The following is a 22,649-nucleotide window of genomic DNA, read 5'->3' as shown; positions in this document are numbered from 1 at the left end:
ATCTCTGAAACTGGAAACACCTATCTCCCTCACTAGCTTTAAGCACCAGCTGTCAGAGCAGCTCATAGATTACTGCACCTGTACATAACCCATCTACAATTTAGCCCAAACAACTACCTCTTTACCTACTGTATTTATTTATTAATTTATTTTGCTCCTTTGCACCCCATTATTTCTGTCTCTACTTTGCACTTTCTTCCAATGCAAACCAACCATTCCAGTGTTTTTTTTAGTTTTTATTTTACTTGCTGTGTTGTACTCACTTCGCCTCCATGGCCTTTTTATATTTTTATTTATTTATACATATATCTGTTTGCCTTCACCTCCCTTATCTCACCTCACTTGCTCACATTGTATATAGACTTATTTTTATTTTATTTTTTTCACTGTATTATTGACTATATGTTTGTTTTTACTCCATGTGTAACTATGTGTTGTTGTATGTGTCGAACTGCTTTGCTTTATCTTGGCCAGGTCGCAATTGTAAATGAGAACGTGTTCTCAATTTGCCTACCTGGTTAAATAAAGGTTAAATAAAAAAAATAAAAAAATAAATAAAACTAACCATCCAGAAAGTCTGACCGCTCTACAACTGTGGCTGTATGACATGCCATACTCTTTTTGACCAGACGGCATCAGATACATGGCCTACACATACTAAGACAGAGGAGCGCTGTTTTGCTGTCTCAGATGCTTTGTCTGAGGTTGATGTGTCTTTCTGTCAATAATGTACAACTGCAGCCCACATTTCGGGGTGTTCCTGCATGAGGGCATTCCTGCATCTGCCACATTATGCACAGTACTGTTCACTATATGCCATGTATGCACATTAACACTGTCTATACTGCACAATCTGTTGTTGAGGTTGATGACCTAAAAACAAGTGGTCACACCTGCATCTGTTCTGGTGACACAGGAGTTTGAAGTGGAGGGAGTACAGGGCTTAGCATGTCCCTCAAGGAGGCTAAAAAAAGATTTTGACTTGGAAAAGTTGAATATTTTCAGGAGTCGGGTAATTGGTTAAGGGAGGAGGATTGGAGGGAAAGAGAGGAGGTTGAATAGACTGAGGGAGGCAGAGTATGGGTTTGTATCTGTTGAAGATAGCAATGACAAGGGAGAGGGTATGACGAGGAAGATTGGTATCAAGTTCAAACAGATTGGGCCGGACACCAGTTTGAGTTCTGGAGGTGAAATGAAAGGGGTAGAAGGTGTTGTGGAAGTTGGGTGGAAAAGATGGTGGGTGCTGTTGAGTCGGTGAAGGTAACCCTGAGTGGAGGTGTCTGGTGCGAGAGAGTCAGGTTTAGGTGGCCAGGGTCATTGTAGTGGAGAAGATGTTGTATGCAGAGGAAGTGGAGGGTGGATGAAGGGTGAGGGATTCTGAGAGGATCCCTGTGAATAGTGGATCTTTGCCAGAACAGAGGGATAGGCCAATGGGTGATATATGTTTCAGTGAGGTTGGCTTAGCATTCATAGCAATTGTTATCAGCTGTACCGCAGAGATGACACGTAAGTCATAGAAAATAGATGTTGTGGTGGCAGCTGCAGAGAAGAACTTGGGGGTACGGGATTCAATTTCAGAAGAGTTACAGGGTGTGTTGAGTAGTAGTGTCTCACCCTCTCGGGTCGTTGGCCTGGGGTAGGATAAGACAGGGTTAAAGTAGTGGAATAAGGTGATGGGTTTTAATGAGTGTAGGGTTAGTTAGTAGGGTCATTAAATATATATTTGTATGGATTTTTTCACGTTTCCCCTTATACCATTTTGTATAACAGAGTGTAATGGATTCATACAATAGTTCAGTAGAGGGCGATAATGCAACATATTGGATGCCAACCGTCTTTAAACCTCACCGAAGAAGAAGGAGAATGCACCTGTTCTTTTGTGATTGCTGCCCTGCCCACTATTTGACTGGAAGGAGAGCATATGCACAAATTTGTTTGTTCTGTTTCTTTGATAGTTTTTTTTCCAAATCTTGGGGGACAATTGTTGCTGCAACATGGTTTGGTTTCTGATTCTCATCTGTGTTGTCCAAGGTAGGACCAGTCATTTTGTTTTTGTGACATCCTGCTTTTGAGTGTTTTCCATTTGATGTAGGGCAGGTGAATCGGTTCTTCATGTTATGTAACATGTATTATGTTACCTTTGTGTATTTCAGTGGGCAGTGTTCCGATCACCAATTTCACAAATGCTACTACTTCAAATGCTACTATCCCTGCCACAGGTAGGCAGGCCTGCATTTGGGACCAGTCATTTTGTTAGGTGATAGGCTGAAAGCTAGGCCTGTTATCTGTTTTCCATGTTTTTATTTAATGTAGGCCAGCTGTACTGCAAAACTGTTATTGTACTGTTCCACTTTGTAATATTTTATTTCTGTGTTTCAGTGGACAATTCTAAAAACCCCATCAACAATTCTACAAATGTGACTTTCTCTGCCACAGGTAGGCCTATACTGTGATTTTGAAGTCGGCCTCCCGGGTGGAGCAGTGGTCTAGGGCACTGCATCGCAGTGCTAGCTGCGCCACCAGAGTCTCTGGGTTCGCGCCCAGGCTGGGCTGGGTTCGCGCCCAGGCTCTGTCGCAACCGGGAGGTCCATGTGGCGACGCACAATTGGCATAGCGTCGTCCGGGTTAGGGAGGGTTTGGCCGGTAGGGATATCCTTGTTTCAGTATGTAAAATGTAATAAAATGTATGCACTCTACTGTAAGACGCTCTGGATAAGAGCGTCTGCTAAATGACTAAAATGTAAATAAAATGTAATATTTTGTTTCAGTGGACAATTCTAAAAACCCCATCAACAATTCTACAAATGTGACTTCCTCTGCCACAGGTAGGCCTATACTGTGATTTTCAAGTCAGTCACTTGGGATGATGGGGTCCAAAGAAACAATTCAATCTGTTGTCTTCAAGTTTATGGCTTGTCTATCAATTAACATAATGATATTACAAAATGAGTTTGTTCACAATTCCTTTTAGGTTCTACTGCCTCAATGGGGACACGCCACAGACAAAATGATTGGGTTAAAACGCCTGAAACTAGAGAAGGTAACGCATTCATTAGATGAAGCGCACAATCCTGGACCTCTACCATGAGGTCTGGACTTTAATGGCACTGGAGGTAGTGACTTGTAACTAGTACATGTCAGTGTGGTTGTTTCAGACCCTCTCTCTCTGTTACAGAGGACTTACAGTTTGACCTTGCTATCACGGAGGGAGACATTCTGGTTTCGGTGAGTCTAGTATCCTTGCTTTCTGTCCTGTTACTGCATCTTTTAGGCTGATGAATCAGATTGATACCACCTTCTGGTATACACAGTCTGAAGCTAATGACTGCAAAATCATTCAAGCCAGATTGTTGAACAGAATTACATTTGAACTTGCTCTACCGGTTGTCCATGGTGTTGGTCCTTCAGATGGTTGAACTTTGAGCCAATATATCCACAGGAAAATATACAATGCATGCATACTAACTGAAGTGCCAGGTGATAGCAATTTCAACTTCAGTACCGCCACTCTAAAAAGTTGTGTTAACAGTACTTTCCTGTGGATATTTTTAACCATCTGAAGGATCAATACCACGGACCACCAGTAGAGTAAGTTTCAATGTCATTTCATTCAACATTCTGTCTTGTAAAGAAACCTTAAACGATTTTGCAGTCATTAGTTTCAGTCTGTGTATACCAGAAGCTGGTACAGTGCCTTCCCGAAAGCATCATACCCCTTGACTTATTTCACATTTTGTTACAGCCTGAATTCAAAATGGATAAAATACAAATTCAAACCCATCTACACAAAATACCCCATAATGACAGTGAAAATGTTTTAGAAATGTTTGCTAGTTTATTGAAAATGAAATGCAGAAATATCTCAACTATTCGCATCCCAGAGTGAATACTTTGTAGAAGCACCTTTGGCAGCGATTACAGCTGTGAGTCTCTCTGGGTAAGTCTAAGAGCTTTCCACATCTGGATTGTGTAACTTCTCAAAAATTTTCAAGCTGTCAAATTGGTTGTTGATCACTACTAAACAACCATGTTCAGGTCTTGCCGTAGATTTGTCAATACTGTAACTCGGCCACTCGGGAACATTCTGTCTTCATGGTAAGCAACTCCAGTGCAGATTTGCCCTTGTGTTTTAGGTTATTGTCCTGCAGAAAGGTGAATTATGCTCCCAGTGTCTGGTAGAAAGCAGACTAAACCAGGATTTCCTCTAGGATCTTGATTAGCTCATTCCGTTTCTTTTTTTATCCTGAAACTCCCCAGTCCACAACGATTACAAGCATACCCATAACATGATGCATCCACCACTATGCTTGAAAATATGAAGTGGTACTCGGTAATCTTTTGGATTTGCCTGTCATTACACTTTGTATTGAGTACAAAAAGATATTTGCTTTGCCACATTTTCTGCAGTATTACTTTAGTGCCTTGATGCCATCAGGATGCATGTTTTGGAATAATTTTATTCTGTACAGGCTTCCTTTTCACTGTCAATCAGGTTAGTATTGTAGAGTAACTAAAATGTTGTTCCATTCTCAGTTTTCTCCTATCACAGCCGTTAAAGGCTAACTGTTTTAAAGTCACCATTGGGCTCATGGTGAAATCCCTGAGCGGTTTCCTTCTTCTCTGGCAACTGACTTCGGAAAGACACCTGTATCTTTGTATGGACTGGGTGTATTGAAACACCATCCAAAGTGTAATTATTAACTTCACCACGCTCGAAGGGATATTCAATGTCTGCTTTTTACCCATCTACCAATAGGTGCCTTATGCAAGTTATTTGAAAACCAATAGGTTGCTGTAGTTAAATATGTTTGAAATTCACTGCTTGTTCGAGACCTTACAGATAATTGTATGTGTGGGTTACAGAGATGAGGTAGTCATTCAAAATTCATGTTAAACACTATTGCACAGTGAGTCATGCAAATAATAGATTTATTGTGTGACAACAATGTCAATTTAAATCGTAGTGGGCGTTGCCAATGGCACGGTTTTAGTTTATTTTTGGTGATTTTATTTATTTTTCTTCTAAAGGATCTTAAAATATATATAGTTTACAAAACATTAGGAACACCTAATATTGAGTTGCACCCCCCTTTGCCCTCAGAGAAGCCTCAATTTCAGGGCATGGACTCTACAAAGTGTCAAGCATTCCACAGGAATGCTGGCCCCATGATTTCCTCAATGCTTGCCACCATTGTGCCCAGTTGGCTGGTAGTGGATCTCTAATCCGAAATAGCTCGTTCTATCTCATCCCACAGATGCTTCATTGGATTGAGATCTGGTGACTGGGCAGGCCACTGCACTAAGCTGAATTCACTGTAATCTTTGTGGAACCATTCCTGGACAATCCTAGCCTTGTGGCATGGGGCATTATCCTGCTGAAAAAATCAATTCACAGATGGATACACTGCTGCCATGAAGGGATGCACCTAATTTTCAATTATGTTCAGACATTCAAACGTTGCTTAACTTTTATCATGGGGCCCAACGTGTGCCATGAAAAGGCACCCCACAGCATCACACCATTACAAATACACCATGACAGCGCAATACACAAGGGGTGGAACAGTGGCAAAGGTACCCACAGGACAAACAGAATAATATTAGTCTGAGGAGAGATTAAATAGCATTAATACAACAAAAATAATTCTAAACACACCTTTTAGTTTACAAAGTTAAACAGATGTATTTTTTCTTCATAATAAGCAGGAGTAATATTCTTAAATCAGAATGACAGCAGACTGTACTTCTATCCATTTCACTAAAGACTAACAGAAACAAAAGACAAATTTAACTAGAATGGCTTATGTGTTTGCCTGCAATGTTGACAAACATCATGATGGATGCATGTGGTTTTCTTCATACCCTAGTCCTCCCATCAGCGTGAAATTGCAAAAATAACTGGATTCATCAGACCAGACGTTTTTCCAATTCTCCTGTGTCCAGTGTTTCATTAGTCCACTGCAACATTTTTTTTTGCTGAAAGAAGTGGAACTCTGTAAGGTTGTCGGCTGCCATACCCCATTTGTGTCAAGGTTCTACGAGTTGAGCATTTTTTGGGTCTTAGGTCACAAATGTTTTACTGGACTGTCAATTGACTATAACTGTAGCCCGTCTGTTGCTCTGCACAATTCGTGTCACCCATTTTCGACCACTGGACTGCCATTGGCTGGATGTCCTTTGGGTGGTGGACCATTCTTCACACACGGGAAACTGAGTGTGAAATACCCAGCAACGTTGCAGTTCTTGACACACTCAAACTGGTGAGCCTGGTACCTACCATACCCTGATCAAAGGTACTTAAATATTTTGTCCTGCCCATTCACCCTCTGAATGGCATATATACATGATCCATGTTGCAAGGCTTAACAATCCTCCTTTAACCGGTCTCTTCATATACACTGATTGAACAGGTGACCTCAATAAGGATCATAGCATTCACCTGGTCAGTCTGTCATGGAAAGTACACTGTATATTGCTCCAATCTTCTTTTTTTTGTTCTACATACTTAGTCTGGTTTTAGTCATTTAAGTTAATACTGAAATAGTTTTACCATTTTAGAATTTAAAAACATTCAAAGGGGGAAATGCAGAAATAACAATTTAATTAATCTGAGGCCTATACTCTCTAGCGACAGCTGGATTTAAGACTAGGTGTTTTGTCCTACAGGAAGACCGCTTAGCTGTGAAGTCACTTTGGCCTGAGAATGAAGGCGTCACTTCTATCCCCTACAAGATCAACGATTATCTGGGTGAGTGTCGAATACAGTAGGAGAGATGAACACTAACACTAGATGTTTTCTAATATAGTGAGAATGATATGCACCGTCTAATGGTAGATTGTCTCTGATCCACACAGTGGACAGAAAGGAAACTATACTAGCAGCGTTCAAGATGATTTCAGACCGAACGTGTATCCTCTTCCACGAATACACCAATGAGATGAACTACATCGAGTTCATCTCTGGGACAGGGTGAGTCCAAAGTGGGCACATTAACACATTCTCTCCTTCCCAGCAGTTTACAGTTAACTCACAACCTCTCCTTCCTTTTCCTGTGTTCAATCCTTTATTTTTCTCTCTTCCTGTCATATCCCCTCTTTCTCCTCCATTTCTCTCCTCCCGCTTCTCTCACCTTTATCTTTCTTCACTTAACTCTAGCTGTGCGTCGTATGTAGGTTTTCAGGGCGGGGCCCAGTCTCTGTACTTCGGTAGAGTCTGTAGCGTGGGGAACCTGTGTCATGAGCTGATGCATGCACTGGGCCTGCACCACGAGCACACACGGCCAGACCGTGACCAATACGTCACCATACAGTGGGACAATGTGGTCCCAGGTAACTCACAACATACTAAACCACCTCACGGGCATTGCATGTGGATCAGGGGCAGGGCTGGTCAATTTGTCCCATGGAAGAGCTGCAGTGTGCAGGCTTTTGTACCAGCCCAACACTAACATACCAGATTCAGCTTTTTGTGGTCTGGAGTGAAGACCGTATAGAATAACTATTGACATTTAGTATTTTATTAGGTACTGCCTAAGCAGCAGCTACTCTTCCTGGGGTCCACACAACATGAAACGCTATATAACATTTAATAGACAGTACAGCACAAGGACAGAACAACATTAGTTTAAAAGAAGTATAGTCTTTTATACATTTATGCCTTAACGTTCCATTTATCATGTACTTATTAAAACGTAAATACTGCAGCCATTCATTTCCCCATCCATTGCAAGCCTTTTCTCTACTGTTGTAATTGCTTTGTCTAAGCAGGTCCTGATAGCCTAATATCATAGCAGCCTTGAATCCTGCTATCCTAATCTCACAGCACCAGTTCTGTAAACACCAGAGAGAATCTTACACCAGTAACCATCAGCGTTCTTCAGTTTGAGACCAATACTATGCATAACTATGGATTTTATAGACTCATTTCCAATGATGTAGAATTTAACTGAATTTGTTAACTCCTGCGAATTTCCCCTGGCGTGACTGCAGCAACCTTGTTCACTAAATTTACCTGACGCGAATAACTCTACATTGTCATCTACAGTTACCACCTGTAATGGGTATCCTGGTGTAAAATATACCTTTTACAGTTGCCACCTGTAATGGGTATCCTGGGATAACATGTAAGCTCGTTTTTGAGGGCAGTTTTGTTACATTACCACCCGCAATGGGTTTCATTAGGTAAGATTAAATATTCATGCCTTGAATCCTGTAGAGTTTCCTCCTGCTAGAGGTTCAACTTAATGGTTTCCATCTCAACTTGTCTACATTTCCATTTTCATTCCCTTATCACATTCACACCCAGCAGTGTCCACCAGTCACATCTGCCTCTTGTAACTCTTTTAACTTCCAGGAAAAGAAGGTAACTTTAAGGTGAAGAAAGGAGACACTCAGGACCTGCCCTATGACTACGACTCCATAATGCACTACGGAACGTCAGTCACATTCCTCTCCTCCTTATTCCCACTAAAGTCCTAATTTTACTCACCTTGTTTTTAAACTGCTGGCAATAAGTAAATATTAGTTTTACTGGGCCTGTGTACAGTATCCAGCTCCAGTAACATTTCCCGGTGCGTACCCAATGGTTCCCTATTTAGGTCACTTTTTTACCTGGGCTCTGGTCAAACTATGTGCACTATATTGGGAATAGGGTGGCATTGTGACGCAGTCCTTGTGTTAAAGTAGCAAGTCCTCTAATCCCCCATTGTTGGGTTTCTCCTGGCAGATACTACTTCTCATCAAACCGGAACCCCACTATCGGCTCCAAGAAGAGTGGAGTCCAGATTGGACAGAGAAATCACCTGAGCCCCCTGGACATAACACGCCTTAACAAACTCTATCAATGTGGTAAAGACACGCACACACAGAGACAGGAAAAATATCAGAGTTGGGCTGCCTTTTTAAATGCAGTCATTCTCGTGCTGTATTCTAACCATGTTCATGTCCTGTCTTTCACAGAATAACAATGCACAGTTTAGCATTTATTACACCATCGAAGATTTCAACACCGCTGCTGTCGACTGAAGATTCCAACACAAATGGCACTGACATTTTAACTTCTCAACAATGAATAAGTTGAACTAGTCCCTTAAAGCTTTCTGATGTATTATACGTGTGTTCAGCAGCAGGCAGTAGTTTAATTTGTCCTGTGTGCTCTTGCTGCCTTGAATTAGGCCTATTCCACTGCACTTGTCTTGGAAATGAATAAAATGACCTCGACTGAAAAGAATCCAGTCAGTGTGATGTTTCTTGCAGTGTTCTATTTCATTCTATAATGGACCTTCTCAGCTATGCTCATCATACATCCCAAGGTGGGATCAGAGATGAAGTAGATCTAGCACAGCAGGAGAGACGACTTAAATGAATGGTGATTAAGGTATAAAACTTGGCTGACTAGCTAGGCAACAAATGATTTAAAAACGATGACGCTGTAACACAGGCCTTAGACAGCAGGGATCATAGACTCACCCAAATCAGAATGTCGCCCTCTGGAAGGGTGTACTACGAAACAGGTTTGAGTTGACTTTGGTAAACTCTTGAGCTCAATTCAGGATAACCGGTACCAGGAACGTGGCCCACCTTTTAGCATGGAATACTTAACAAATATACATAAAGATGTATACACACACTACCGTTCAAAAGTTTGTGGTCACTTAGAAATATCCTTGTTTTTGACAGCCTTTTTTGTCCATTAAAATTAAGTGATCAGAAATAGTGTAGACAATGTTGTAAATAACTATTGTAGTTGAAAGGGCAGGTTTTTAGTGGAATATCTACAGTTGAAGTCGGAAGTTGACATACGCCTTAGCCAAATACATTTAAACTCTGTTTTAAACAATTCATGACATTTAATCCTAGTAAAAATTCCTTGTCTTAGGTTAGTTAGGATCAGTGTGACAGGTTAAAGGAAATACTAATAGCCTGCTATACATTAAAAAGTATTAGTAAATTCATATGTGAGGATCTTAAAACATCTAAGGTTAAGAAGATCATGCATTCAGTATTAGTTGATAGATTGATAACATTTATATAATTGTGTTAAAATCCGTCAAGCATACAAAGGGTACGAATTGTGAGGAATGTGTAAACGTTATGTTGATTACTTTATGTTGTCGTGGGTAAAAGTGTTAATCTGTGATCTACTAAATGCTCTTAATCTATGAGCCTGAGATCGATTGCTCTGGTCTCCACTCAAGTTCACGGAGAATTCGCGGTCTTTTTCTCATTGCACTAAAAGTTCTCAATGAGTAAACATTAACCTTTCACTCTCGTGATTCTTTCTCCTCTTTTTCAGGTACGTTATTGATGATAAAAAAGAGTAATTTAAATGTAATAACTCGCTAACATGTCAAGAGTGTTTAAGGTTTGTCTTAGTAACATATTGAGGAAGTTAAGTTTGCAGAGAGAAATATGAGCCCTGCTCGGTTGCAGCTAGCTTCGTACTGCTAGGTACTGCTACGTAGCTGCCATTTCATGTCGATTGTGATTGAACATGTGCGTTGTTAATAAGATATTTTGCGGCGTTATTTGTGTAATGGTTTTTCAAACACTTTATTGCCTGTTGATAAATTGAGTTATGGTTTACTGAGTTAAAGCTTTGTGCTTGACAGTTATATTGAAAATAGTATTTGTTTCAGTGATGTACAGTGTATACTGTTATGATTTGAATAAGCCTTGTACCCTACAAAACTATCTATTTCCTGTAGATCTGTTATTCTGTAAAATGTGTTACTTATGTAAAATGATTGCACTAAAAGTTTTAATGAGTAAACATTCCGTATCACACTCGTGATTCTTTCTCCCCTATTTCAAGGGTGTAACATCACCACTATAGTTCACATTCTTAAACTGTCAGAATAATCAAGATTTATTTCACTTATATTTCTTTCACGTTCCCAGTGGGTCAGAAGGTTACATACACTCAATTAGTATTTGGTAGCATTGCCTTGAAATTGTTTAACTTGGGTCAAACATTTCGGGTAGCCTTCCACAAGCTTCCCACAATAAGTTGGGTGAATTTTGGCCCATTCCTCCTGACAGAACTGTTGTAACTGAGTCAGGTTTGTAGGCCTACTTGCTCGCACATGCTTTCTCAGTTCTGCCCACAGATTTTCTATAGGATTGAAGTCAGGGCTTTGTGATGGCCAGTCTAATACCTTGACTTTGTCATTAAGCCATTTTGCCACAACTTTGGAAGTATGCTTGGGGTCATTGTCCATTTGGAAGACCCATTTGCGACCAAGTTTTAACATCCTGACTGATGTCTTGATGTTTCTTCAATATATCCACATACTTTTCCTTACTCATGCAGCCATCTAATTTGTGAAGTTCACCAGTCTCTCCTGCAGCAAAGCACCCCCACAACATGATGCTGCAACCCCCCGTGCTGCACGGTTGGGATGGTGTTCTTTGGCTTGCAAGCCTCCCCCTTTTTCCTCCAAACAGTTTAATTTTTATTTCATCAGAGCAGAAGACAATTCTTTAAAAAGTACCATCTTTGTCCCCATGTGCAATTGCAGTCTGGCTTTTTTATGGCGGTTTTGGAGCAGTGGCTTCTTCCTTGCTGAGCAGCCTTTCAGGTTATGTTGATATAGGACTCGTTTTACTGTGGATATAGATACTTTGTAAATGTTTCTTCCAGCATTTTCACATGGTCCTTTGCTGCTGTTCTGTGATTGATTTTCACACCAAAGTACACTTATCTCTAGGAGACAGAACACATCTCCTTCCTGAGCAGTAATTTATGTTTATCCAAGGAAGGAGTACCAGAGGAAGGAGTGCCTACTACTGGCCCTCCAACACCACTTCCAGCAGCATCTGGTCTCCCATCCAGGAACTGACCAGGACCAACCCTGCTGAGCTTCAGAAGCAAGCCAGCAGTGGTATGCAGGGTGGTATGCTGCTTGCTGTAAGTAGGCCTTGGTATGAAGGCTGTGTGGTCCCATGGTGTTTGTACTTGCATACTATTGCTTGTACAGATGAACGTGGTACATTCAGGCATTTGGAAATTGTTCCCAAGGATGAACCAGACTTAGGAGCAATTTGTAGGAGGCCTACAATTTCTATTCTGAGGTCTTGGCTGATTTCTTTTGATTTTCCCATGATGTCAAGCCAAGAAGCACTGAGTTTGAAGGTAGGCCTTGAAATATATCCACAGGTACACCTCCAATTGACTTAAAGTATGTCAATTAGCCTATCAGAAGCTTCTAAAGCCATGACATTATTTTCTGGAATTTTACAAGCTGTTTAAAGGCACAGTCAACTTAGTGTATGTAAACTTCTGAACCACTGGAATTGTGATACAGTGAATTATAAGTGAAATTATCTGTAAACAATTGGAAAAATTACTTGTGTCATGCACACAGTAGATGTCCTAACCGACTTGCCAAAACTATAGTTTGTTAACAAGAGATTTGTGGAGTGGTTGAAAAACAAGTTTAATTGACTCCAACCTAAGTGTATATAAACTTCCGACTTCAACTGTACATAGTTGTACAGAGGCCCATTATCAGCAACCAAAACTCCTGCTTTCAAATGGCACGTTGTTAGCTAATCCAAATGTATCATTTTAAAAGGCAAATTGATCATTAGAAAACTATTTTGCAATTACGTTAGCACAGCTGAAAACTGTTCTGATTTAAAGAAGCAATAAAACTGGCCTTTAGACTAGTTGGGTATCTGGAGCATCAGCATTTGTGGGTTCGATTACAGGCTCAAAATGGCCAGAAACAAAGAACTTTATTCAGAAACTCGTCAGCCTATTCTTGTTATGAGAAATTAAGGCTATTCTGTGCGAGAACTTGCTAACAAACTGAAGATCTCGTACAACGCTGTGTACTACTCCACAGAACAGTGCAAACTGGCAATAACCAGAATAGAAAGAGTGGGAGGCCCCGGTGCACAACTGAGCAAGAGTACATTAGACTGTCTAGTTTTAGAAATAGATGCCTCAACTGGCAGCTTCATTAAATAGTACCTGCAAAACACCAGTCTCGACGTCAACAGTGAAGAGGTGACTCCGGGATGCTGGCATTGTAGGCAGAGTTGCAAAAAAAAAGCCATATCTGAATGGCCAATAAAAAGATTAAGATGGGCAAAAGAACACAGACACTTGGCAAAAGAACACTGACACTGGACAGAGGAACTCTGCCTAGAAGGTCAGAATATTCATTGGGTTTACACCAATCTTACTACTACTGCACTGATCACAATCAAACAGAAAAGGCTGATGCTTGCGATTCATTTTTATTGTAAAGTTGCATGATATAAAGCAGGAAGAATTAACATCCAAAAGCCCATTTAGGGCCATGGCAAACTGCCTATCATAGACCCTCTCCCTCTTCCTCCATGGTGTCCTCCAGGAGCTCATGAAAGCAATGCTGTCAATCCACATGGAAGCAGAACATAGAGTGCTCCTGTAAAACAATTATCCCATCAGGAATAAATCAAACAGTCATTGAACGAATGGGATTCACAGTAATACATTTGTCTGAGAATTTTCAATCATGAACCCCAGTTCTGGAGCCCCTATCCTCTCATCACAAGCCCAAGCACTTACCTCATCTGCTCTTCTGTGTTTTCCTCTTCCTGCCTCCCTCCCTTTCATCCTTTCCTATTGATGCTTCAACAGATAAAGTGACCTCATATGCCACAATCTGTTTCAGGAAAAAAACATCCGAAAGCCCAATCACATGAGGTGAATAATCACATGAGATCAGGAATTGTAGTGTTTGAGTTGAAAGACATTGCATAAATGCACGTCTATCAACACTAATACAGTTGTCTACAGAGAACAGGCGTTGATAGTAAACACTTACCTAATGTAGTCATCCAGCTGTGCTCCTCCTCCAACCCTCCCATCCTTTCCAATTGATGCTTCAACAGATCTGTTTCTTTGGCTGCTCTTTTCATCTCAGACTTGAACAGGCTTGGAAAGAGGACAAAAGGAAACCAAAGCAACTTTAAAAGACAAGTAGAAGAGGCAGACTTCAGTTCTTTTTGACTTGTCTTTTGGCTATTTTTCCTGTGCTCTTGGTCTTCTCCTTTTCTGCTCATCCTTAGTTATTTAGATAGTTATTTTGGCCATATGTCCATGGGAATTCTAGTTCAATCTCCTCTCTTTTACTCTTCTAAAATGTTTTCACCTCTTTTTTCTGGGTCTGTTATGCTGATGAAGGAGGACCCAAAAGCGACGAAATAGAAACAGAGTCTTTATTCCAGTCTTAGACAAAAAACGATACTCCTGATATATCTAAGGTAAAAACAAAACAGGAAAACTGAAATCCTCTCGTCAGTAGAGATGAACGACTGGAGACGCGACCACTAGACACCTGCTCACACGCAGCATCTGATGAAGGCAAAAACACGATAGGGCGGAACAAGGACACAGAACAGCAAACATCAAACAAGAATCCGACAAAGACAGAAGCAGAAAACAGAGGGAGAAATAGGGACTCAAATCAGAGGGCAAAATAGGGGACAGGTGTGAAAGAGTAAATGAGGTCGTTAGGAGAAAGAGAAACAGCTGGGAGCAGGAACGGAACGATAGAGAGAGAGAGCGGGGGAGGGAGAGAGGGAGGAGGAGAGAGAGGAATAGAAAGAGGGAAAGAACCTAATAAGACCAGCAGAGGGAAGCACAGGGACAAGACATGAAGATCAAAGACAAAACATGACAGTACCCCCCCCACTCACCAAGCGCCTCCTGGCGCACTCGAGGAGGAACCCTGGCGGCGACGAAGGAAATCATCAATCAACGAACGGTCCAGCACGTCCCGAGATGGAACCCAACTCCTCTCCTCAGGACCGAAACCCTCCCCATCCACTAAGTACTGTTGACCACGTCCCTGAGAACGCATGTCCATGATCCTCCGTTCCTTGTAAATAGGTGCGCCCTCGACAAGGACGGGAGGGGGGGAGGGAAGACGAACGGGGGCGCGAAGAAAAGGCTTGACACAAGAGACATGGAAGACAGGGTGGACGCGACGAAGATGTCGCGGAAGAAGCAGTCGCACAGCGACTGGATTAACGACCTGAGAGACACGAAACGGACCAATGAACCGCGGAGTCAACTTGCGAGAAGCTGTCGTAAAGGAAAGGTTACGAGTGGAAAGCCACACTCTCTGACCGCGACAATACCTAGGACTCTTAATCCTACGTTTATTGGCGGCTCTCACAGTCCTCCCCGCAGACGAAGGCAGACCGGTACTAAAGTCTAAGGCGATCTGAGACCATGGTCGAGAAGGAATGGGAAGCGGTCTAAGACGACCGGCATGAGGAGAGTTACCTGACTTAGTCTGCGCGCAGTCCGGACAAGCAGCCACGAAACGGCGCGTGTCCCGCTCCTGAGTAGGCCACCAAAACCGCTGGCGAATAGAAGCAAGCGTACCCCGAACGCCGGGGTGACCAGCTAACTTGGCAGAATGAGCCCACTGAAGAACAGCCAGACGAATAGAGACAGGAACGAACAGAAGGTTACTAGGACAAGCGCGCGGCGACGCAGTGTGAGTGAGTGCTTGCTTTACCTGTCTCTCAATTCCCCAGACAGTCAACCCGACAACACGCCCTTCAGGGAGAATCCCCTCGGGTTCCGATGGCGACAATCGATGAGAAAAGTAAGCGCAGGAATGGACCTTATCGTCAGACTGGAAGCGCTGGGACAGAATGGCTCCCACGCCCACCTCTGAAGCGTCAACCTCGACAATGAATTGTTTAGTGACGTCAGGAGTAACAAGGATAGGGGCGGTTGTAACACGCTTCTTGAGGAGATCAAAAGCTCCCTGGGCGGAACCAGACCACTTAAAGCAAGACTTGACAGAAGTCAGAGCTGTGAGAGGAGCAGCCACTTGACCGAAATTACGAATGAAACGCCGATAGAAATTAGCGAAACCGAGAAAGCGCTGTAACTCGACACGTGACTTAGGAACAGGCCAATCGCTGACATCCTGGACCTTAGCGGGATCCATCTGAATGCCTTCAGCAGACAGATAATCATCGAGAGCCTTACGTTCGGAAGCCGACAGAGAGAATAATCTACCCCGAGGAGAAGTGGTCCCCGGATGGAGATCAATACAACAATCATACGACCGGTGAGGAGGAAGAGAGTTGGCTCTGGACCGACTGAAGACCGTGCGCAGATCATGATGTTCCTCCGGCACTCCTGTCACATCACCAGGCTCCTCCTGAGTAGAGGGGACAGAAGAAACAGGAGGAATAGCAGACATTAAACACTTCACATGACAAGAAACGTTCCAGGATAGGATAGAATTACTAGACCAATTAATAGAAGGATTATGACATACTAGCCAGGGATGACCCAAAACAACAGGTGTAACAGGTGAACAAAAAATCAAAAAAGAAATGGTCTCACTGTGGTTACCAGATACTGTGAGGGTTAAAGGTAGTGTCTCATATCTGATACTGGGGAGAGAACTACCATCTAAGGCGAACATGGGTGTGATCCTCCCTAACTCTCTGAGAGGAATGTCATGTTTCCGAGCCCATGCTTCGTCCATAAAACAACCCTCAGCCCCAGAGTCTATCAAGGCACTGCAGGAAGCAGCCGACCCGGTCCAGCGTAGATGGACCGACAAGGTAGTACAGGAACTTGATGGAGAGACCTGAGTAGTAGCGCTCACAAGTAGCCCTCCGCTTACTGATGATCTCTGACCTTTAACTGGACATGACATGACAAAATGTCCAGCAGAACCGCAATAGAAGCAAAGGCGGTTGGTGATTCTCCGTTCCCTCTTCTTAGTCGAGATGTGAACACCTCCCAGCTGCATGGGCTCAGTCTCTGAGCCGATGGAAGGAGATGGTCGAGATGCGGAGAAGGGAAGCCCCGCTGACGCGAGCTCTCTTCCCCGAGCTCGGTGACGAAGATCTACCCGTCGTTCTATGCGGATGGCGAGTGCAATCAACGAGTCCACGCTGGAAGGAACCTCCCGGGAGAGAATCTCATCCTTAACCTCAGCGTGGAGTCCCTCCAGAAAACGAGCGAGCAACGCCGGCTCGTTCCAGTCACTGGATGCAGCAAGAGTACGAAACTCTATAGAGTAATCCGTTATGGATCGATCACCTTGACATAGGGAAGCCAGACCCCTGGAAGCCTCCTTCCCAAAAACTGAACGATCAAAGACCCGTATCATCTCCTCCTTAAAGTTCTGATAAACGTCAGAACACTCAGCCCTTGCCTCCCAGATAGCTGTGCCCCACTCCCGAGCCCGCCCAGTAAGGAGTGATATGACGTAAGCGATCCGAGCTCTCTCTCCAGAGTATGTGTTGGGCTGGAGAGAGAACACAATATCACACTGGGTGAGAAAGGAGCGACACTCAGTGGGCTGTCCAGAGTAGCATGGTGGATTATTAACCCTGGGTTCCGGAGACTCGGAAGACCAGGAAGTAGCTTGTGGTACGAGACGAAGACTCTGAAACTGTCCTGAGAGATCGGAAACCTGAGCGGCCAGGGTCTCAACGGCCTGACGAGCAGCAGACAATTCCTGCTCGTGTCTGCCGAGCATTGCTCCCTGGAACTTGACGGTAGTGTAGAGAGAATCCGTAGTCGCTGGGTCCATTCTTGGTCGGATTCTTCTGTTATGCTGATGAAGGAGGACCCAAAAGCGACGAAATAGAAACAGAGTCTTTATTCCAGTCTTAGACAAAAAACGATACTCCTGATATATCTAAGGTAAAAACAAAACAGGAAAACTGAAATCCTCTCGTCAGTAGAGATGAACGACTGGAGACGCGACCACTAGACACCTGCTCACACGCAGCATCTGATGAAGGCAAAAACACGATAGGGCGGAACAAGGACACAGAACAGCAAACATCAAACAAGAATCCGACAAAGACAGAAGCAGAAAACAGAGGGAGAAATAGGGACTCAAATCAGAGGGCAAAATAGGGGACAGGTGTGAAAGAGTAAATGAGGTCGTTAGGAGAAAGAGAAACAGCTGGGAGCAGGAACGGAACGATAGAGAGAGAGAGCGGGGGAGGGAGAGAGGGAGGAGGAGAGAGAGGAATAGAAAGAGGGAAAGAACCTAATAAGACCAGCAGAGGGAAGCACAGGGACAAGACATGAAGATCAAAGACAAAACATGACAGGGTCTCTGTTTATCTTGCCTCCCCCCTTGTGTTTTCCATTACTTTCTTTTGATCCACTCAGCTCTTTACTGCTAATCTCATTTACCTTTTATCCCATGGTCCTTCCTGATTCTGTCCATCAGAACTTGAATTCTGTATCTTCTACTGACCTCCTGATAAACCACTCTGGTCTCCATTCCTCCTCTCTCATGTTTCCTCCTCTTCACCCTCATGCCTGGCTTCCTTATAATATTTTCTTCCTTTTGCTTATTTCTCATTTGTTTTGTTAGTATTTTCTTTTGTCATCTACTCAAAAGTTGTCAATGCCTCGTCCGCCGCTTTCTTCTGCTTCTTCCTTGTTCTCCTCTTCGCAGACTGTGCGTGAGCGGTCTCTGGACGCTGCTCCCTCTCTTCCCTCCGCACAGAGGCGTCAGATGTAGACGCTGTGACCTCGTATGCCACCACCTGTTTTGCTCTCTGTGTCTGCCCTTTTTTCTGACACAGCGCACGCCTCTTTTCTCTTTCAATCTGTGCATTCCTCTCTTCTCTCTCATACAGTTTCTCCATCTCCATCTTGAACCTGGCCTCGTGATCTTTTATTCTTTGAAGTTCTGCTCTCTTCTTATCCTCGTCCCGTATCCTTGTCTGCCTTTTCTGTTCCTGCTTCTCTTGTTCCTGCTGTATCTTCAATCTCCTTTTCTGTTCCTCTTTCCTCCTCTTCTCTTCTTTCTCTCGTGCCTTTTGCTGCATCTCCAACACCTTCATTCTCTCCTTTTTCCTGTTCCTCTCCTCCTCCATCCTCTGTTTCTCAATCTTTTTCAACATCTCTGCCCTCTTTTTCTCCATCTTTTTCTCTTCCTCTGCCCTCTTTTTCTCTTCTTTTGCACGGGCCTTCTGTTGCATCTCCTGCTTCTTTCTTTCTTTTTTCTCTTGCTCTTGTCTCTTTTTCTCATGTTCGATCTTTAGTTTCATCTCTGCCTTCTCCCTTTTCCTCTGCTCCTCTAACTTGTTTTTTTCCATATTTTCTGTCCTTTTCCTTTCCTCCTCATTCAATTTCTTCAATTTCTTCTGTCTCTTTTCCCACTTTTTGAGCTCTTCGTCCCTGGCTTTTTCCTTCCTCATTTCAATCTTCATCATCTCTTCATTTCTCTTAGCCTCGTCCTTGAAATATTTGATCCTGTCTGCGTAGCTCATGGCATTAAGTTCTTCTTTCCCTCGGCTTGCCATCATAGACAATGCATTGGCGGTTGCATATCTCCCTTCCATTTTACCACTATCAATCTCCTTCCTGTCCCTCTCACCATAAGGTTCCCTGTGTAGACATCTCTGCTGTTGTCCACTCATGCTCTCCTCACTTTCACTACTCCCCTCCTGACTTGTGACCTCACTCACACTCTGAGACACATCATCCTCAGACGAGCACGAGGGAGTCACAGCCTTCTCAGTGATGACGCGGAGCGCCTTGATGTAGTCAGCTTCTGTGTTCACCCTGTGAGCGAGCGGGCACAGCTCCTCGTAAATAGACATCCATGTGAGTGACTCCTCACAAACGTCGTCAGGCAGGTATAGATCAGATGATTGCCTCTTGAGCACATTCACAACGTCTGCCAGGTCCTGCTGGGTTTCCCCCTGAGTGTCCTCTCGGGCGGCCACTGGCGTGGTGTCTGGGCTGGCCGGGCGCGCGGGGGCTGTGGCAAGGGTATTGGAGTGTTTTACTGCAGAGGAGCAGGAGGCCTCAGTGTCATCGTTCTTGTCATCGTTGTTTACCCCTTTATTCAGAATCTCTTCCTTTCTCTTTTGGGCCATCCTCTCTTTCAGCTGTGCTTTATACATATTTGCAATTTCTGCGCCTCTCCGTTGAACTTCCTCAGACAATTCCTCAGACGATGTAATTTCTGGCCTATAGACCTCTTCCTTGACCTTTTCCTGGCCAGTCAATGAGGATCTGGTGTGGATATGCGGATGGGTCTGTCTCATCCGGGCAGGAGGGCCGGAAGCCAGGGGATGGGATGGGACAGCAAATCGGTGTGAAGCGTGTGGGTGTGACTTCTTGGACTGAGAATGAGGCCATTTATCAGGGGAGGTGCAGCTCTGTGTGTCCAGAGGGGGAAAGATTGAGTGTTTCTTAGATGGGTCCTTCTGGGTGCCGGCAGCATGCTGGTCAGGCTCCGATTGGCTGTTGGCGAGGTACCTGTGGAGGTTGTACCTGTGGAAAGCTGGCAGTGTCGGGGAGACGGGACAAAGAATGGAGGAGGTGGAGCGCTGCTTGATCAACCCTTTATCCACCCCAATCTGTATGATGACAGACACATTTGTATTACTTAAAAGCTTGATGGTGATTGTTATTACCATCTTAAAACAATTACATGTGTATGGGTAATAAATATAGAGAAAACATGTTTTATTACTGTATATTAGCCTATTAGGAAAATGAACTTTTGGAATCATTCCAATTCAGAAATTCTTCCATTCTTTTTCAACTTTTGTCTAAGAATGCAGACCTTCCTCAGAATACTACCTTTGCAGAATGCAGACCTTCTTAAGAATACTACCAGTGCAGAATGCAGACCTTCCTCAGAATACTACCTTTGCAGAATGCAGACCTTCCTGAGAATACTACCAGTGCAGAATGCAGACCTTCCTCAGAATACTACCATTGCAGAATGCAGACCTTCTTAATAATACTACCAGTGCAGAATGCAGACCTTCCTGAGAATACCACCAGTGCAGAATGCAGACCTTCCTGAGAATACCACCATTGCAGAATGCAGACCTTCTTAAGAATACTACCAGTGCAGAATGTAGACCTTCTTAAGAATACTACCAGTTCAGAATGCAGACCTTCTTAATAATACTACCAGTGCAGAATGCAGACCTTCCTGAGAATACTACCAGTGCAGAATGCAGACCTTCCTGAGAATACTACCAGTGTTCCGTTTTTTTCTTGCCTTCTTATTTCACTATTCTATCTATTTTGATCTCATTTCTGTGTATCAGGATTGGGAACATCTAAAGCAACTACAGTATATCTACTTATATGAAAGTCTGATTAAAGAAAACTGCTCTTGTTACCTCCTCCAAGAGTTGGTGCAGCCTAAATATTTCTCCATACAGCGCCTTAATCTCCCTCATGTTTCCTCGCTCAGTTCTCCATGTCTCTCTAGCCAATCTCCAATGGGCGAGGTCAAGGTCATGGATATCCTCCCGCATGCCTAGTTCAACCTGGGTTCCCTTCTCATTTAGTATCTTCTTTTTCCTCTTATTCTGGGTTGAATCGGTGTTCTCCTTGCCCTGCCTACACACCTTTAGGGCAGTAGGGATATTGAGAATAGAACATGGTATATTTTATTATACTCATTGGATTATTATGTGCCTTCCATTGTATTTTATTGATATACAATATCAATAAGGTATAATGTTGACACTAGATCAAGCCGTAGTTAGTACAAAGTTTACACTGATTGGCCATACATGATTAGTCTGGACCACTTTAGTGGGTCGTAGATTTAGCCTGCAGATGGGACTTACATTAAGGCTGGGGAGTTGTGAGGAGTTGTGAGGCTGGTGTGTTCTGGGCCTGTGGAGTTCAGTAGTTTCTGTGCAGAAATCGTCCTGTGCAGTCCGCTTTGCCCATGGCTAGAAATGAAAATGATGACAAACATGCAGTCAGTAATGAGGTTATCGTGATACAAGTTTGTTATTTTCAATCCTAGAAAAGCTCATAGGCCTATATGTCAAAGTGATGATTTTAAATCACTGGAGTTTTGACTATGAGGGTGGTGAGAGAAAAGAGATTCTAACCATTCTTATGATGATCCTTGGGAAGGAGAACTTTCCCATAGTTCCTTCAATTATAGTAATCCTGAAAAAGATACAATATGGCTTCAAAATATTATTATTTAAATCATCTAAATTAAATTGTGTCACAAAGTAGGCCTTTTCACACTAAATCACAAGTGGTCACAACTACTTACCAATCACTTCAAAAATAACCATCAAAAATATAGAAATGATTTTGACCCTGAATTGAACTTGTAAGTGTTGCTGTAATGTGACAGTAACGCTATGTCAAACCATTTAGGCTGTCATCATAACAGTAAATACAATCATTTATGACATCACAATTGTGATGTAATGTGGTGCCATGGGAGACCACACCCACCCTGACAGACAGCAAACACCAGAGCCACATAGGCCTGTTACCCAATTTATCCACTTCTATGTTTGAAATACAGTATATTTAGTACTAGTAAGCTCATAAACATAGTACAAACCATACTGTAGCAATGTGTATCACTTCACAGCTACTGTCCATGATGCATCATGAGTGGTTGTCCTCTGATGGGACACTATTCCCTACATAGTGTACTACTTTTGACCATGGCCGATAATGTACTTTATAGGGTTGATTTGGGATGCACATAGGACTATGTAAAAAGTACCTTTGTTCGTCCTCACAATCAATTTTGCGTTGACATTAACTCATTTTTGCTAAGTGAAAATTATGGGACAACAACAAAGAAATGTATTCATAAGAAAAACTGTACATGTTGTAAATTCAATGTAGA

The 22,649-nt window shown here is 43.0% G+C and overlaps 2 protein-coding genes and 1 long non-coding RNA gene across 5 annotated transcripts; 1 reads left to right on the top strand and 2 right to left on the bottom strand.

Moving 5' to 3' along the window:
• The first annotated feature begins 1,437 nt into the window (after window positions 1-1,437).
• LOC129848961 (astacin-like metalloprotease toxin 5) lies at window positions 1,438-9,229 on the top strand. 3 transcript variants are annotated; one of them, XM_055916044.1, is made up of 12 exons: window positions 1,597-2,031; window positions 2,154-2,219; window positions 2,380-2,436; window positions 2,769-2,825; window positions 2,972-3,040; window positions 3,176-3,225; window positions 6,667-6,748; window positions 6,856-6,970; window positions 7,157-7,329; window positions 8,354-8,435; window positions 8,726-8,847; window positions 8,959-9,229. In XM_055916044.1, the coding sequence occupies exons 1-12, from the start codon at window positions 1,995-1,997 to the stop codon at window positions 8,961-8,963; spliced, it is 915 nt and encodes a 304-aa protein (XP_055772019.1). In that variant the 5' UTR covers window positions 1,597-1,994; the 3' UTR covers window positions 8,964-9,229. The 3 variants fall into 3 exon arrangements, with proteins under 3 accessions (XP_055772021.1, XP_055772020.1, XP_055772019.1); XM_055916046.1 differs by lacking the exon at window positions 8,354-8,435 and having other exon boundaries at window positions 1,438-2,031; XM_055916045.1 differs by lacking the exon at window positions 2,769-2,825 and having other exon boundaries at window positions 1,592-2,031.
• Window positions 9,230-13,229: 4,000 nt separating this feature from the next.
• On the bottom strand, window positions 13,230-13,907 carry LOC129848964 (uncharacterized). Its single transcript, XR_008758603.1, has 3 exons — window positions 13,818-13,907; window positions 13,559-13,655; window positions 13,230-13,415 (listed from the first exon to the last, which is right to left on the bottom strand). It is a non-coding gene; the product is annotated as an uncharacterized LOC129848964 (long non-coding RNA).
• A 4,208-nt stretch (window positions 13,908-18,115) lies between these two features.
• LOC129848963 (golgin subfamily A member 6-like protein 6) lies at window positions 18,116-22,010 on the bottom strand. The gene is made up of 4 exons (XM_055916047.1): window positions 21,883-22,010; window positions 21,610-21,717; window positions 21,154-21,384; window positions 18,116-20,373 (listed from the first exon to the last, which is right to left on the bottom strand). Exons 1-4 carry the CDS (start codon window positions 21,919-21,921, stop codon window positions 18,388-18,390), a joined length of 2,364 nt encoding a protein of 787 aa, XP_055772022.1. The 5' UTR covers window positions 21,922-22,010; the 3' UTR covers window positions 18,116-18,387.
• Window positions 22,011-22,649: the final 639 nt, after the last annotated feature.

The sequence above is a fragment of the Salvelinus fontinalis genome, unplaced genomic scaffold (assembly GCF_029448725.1).
Source record: "Salvelinus fontinalis isolate EN_2023a unplaced genomic scaffold, ASM2944872v1 scaffold_1298, whole genome shotgun sequence".
NCBI classification, from domain to species: domain Eukaryota; kingdom Metazoa; phylum Chordata; class Actinopteri; order Salmoniformes; family Salmonidae; genus Salvelinus; species Salvelinus fontinalis.
This window is presented reverse-complemented; position numbering and strand designations above follow the sequence as displayed.

Excerpts from the sequence above, each read along its gene's own strand:
- LOC129848961 (XM_055916044.1), top strand. The coding sequence starts at position 1,995 with ATGGTTTGGTTTCTGATTCTCATCTGTGTTGTCCAAG. Across the intron at positions 6,749-6,855 it reads CAAGATCAACGATTATCTGG|TGGACAGAAAGGAAACTATA; the intron begins GTGAGTGTCGAA and ends TGATCCACACAG. Across the intron at positions 8,436-8,725 it reads TCCATAATGCACTACGGAAC|ATACTACTTCTCATCAAACC; the intron begins GTCAGTCACATT and ends TTCTCCTGGCAG.
- LOC129848963 (XM_055916047.1), bottom strand. The coding sequence starts at position 21,921 with ATGGGAAAGTTCTCCTTCCCAAGGATCATCATAAGAATG. Across the intron at positions 21,385-21,609 it reads CACAACTCCCCAGCCTTAAT|GTGTGTAGGCAGGGCAAGGA; the intron begins GTAAGTCCCATC and ends ACTGCCCTAAAG. Across the intron at positions 20,374-21,153 it reads TGCACCAACTCTTGGAGGAG|ATTGGGGTGGATAAAGGGTT; the intron begins GTAACAAGAGCA and ends GTCATCATACAG.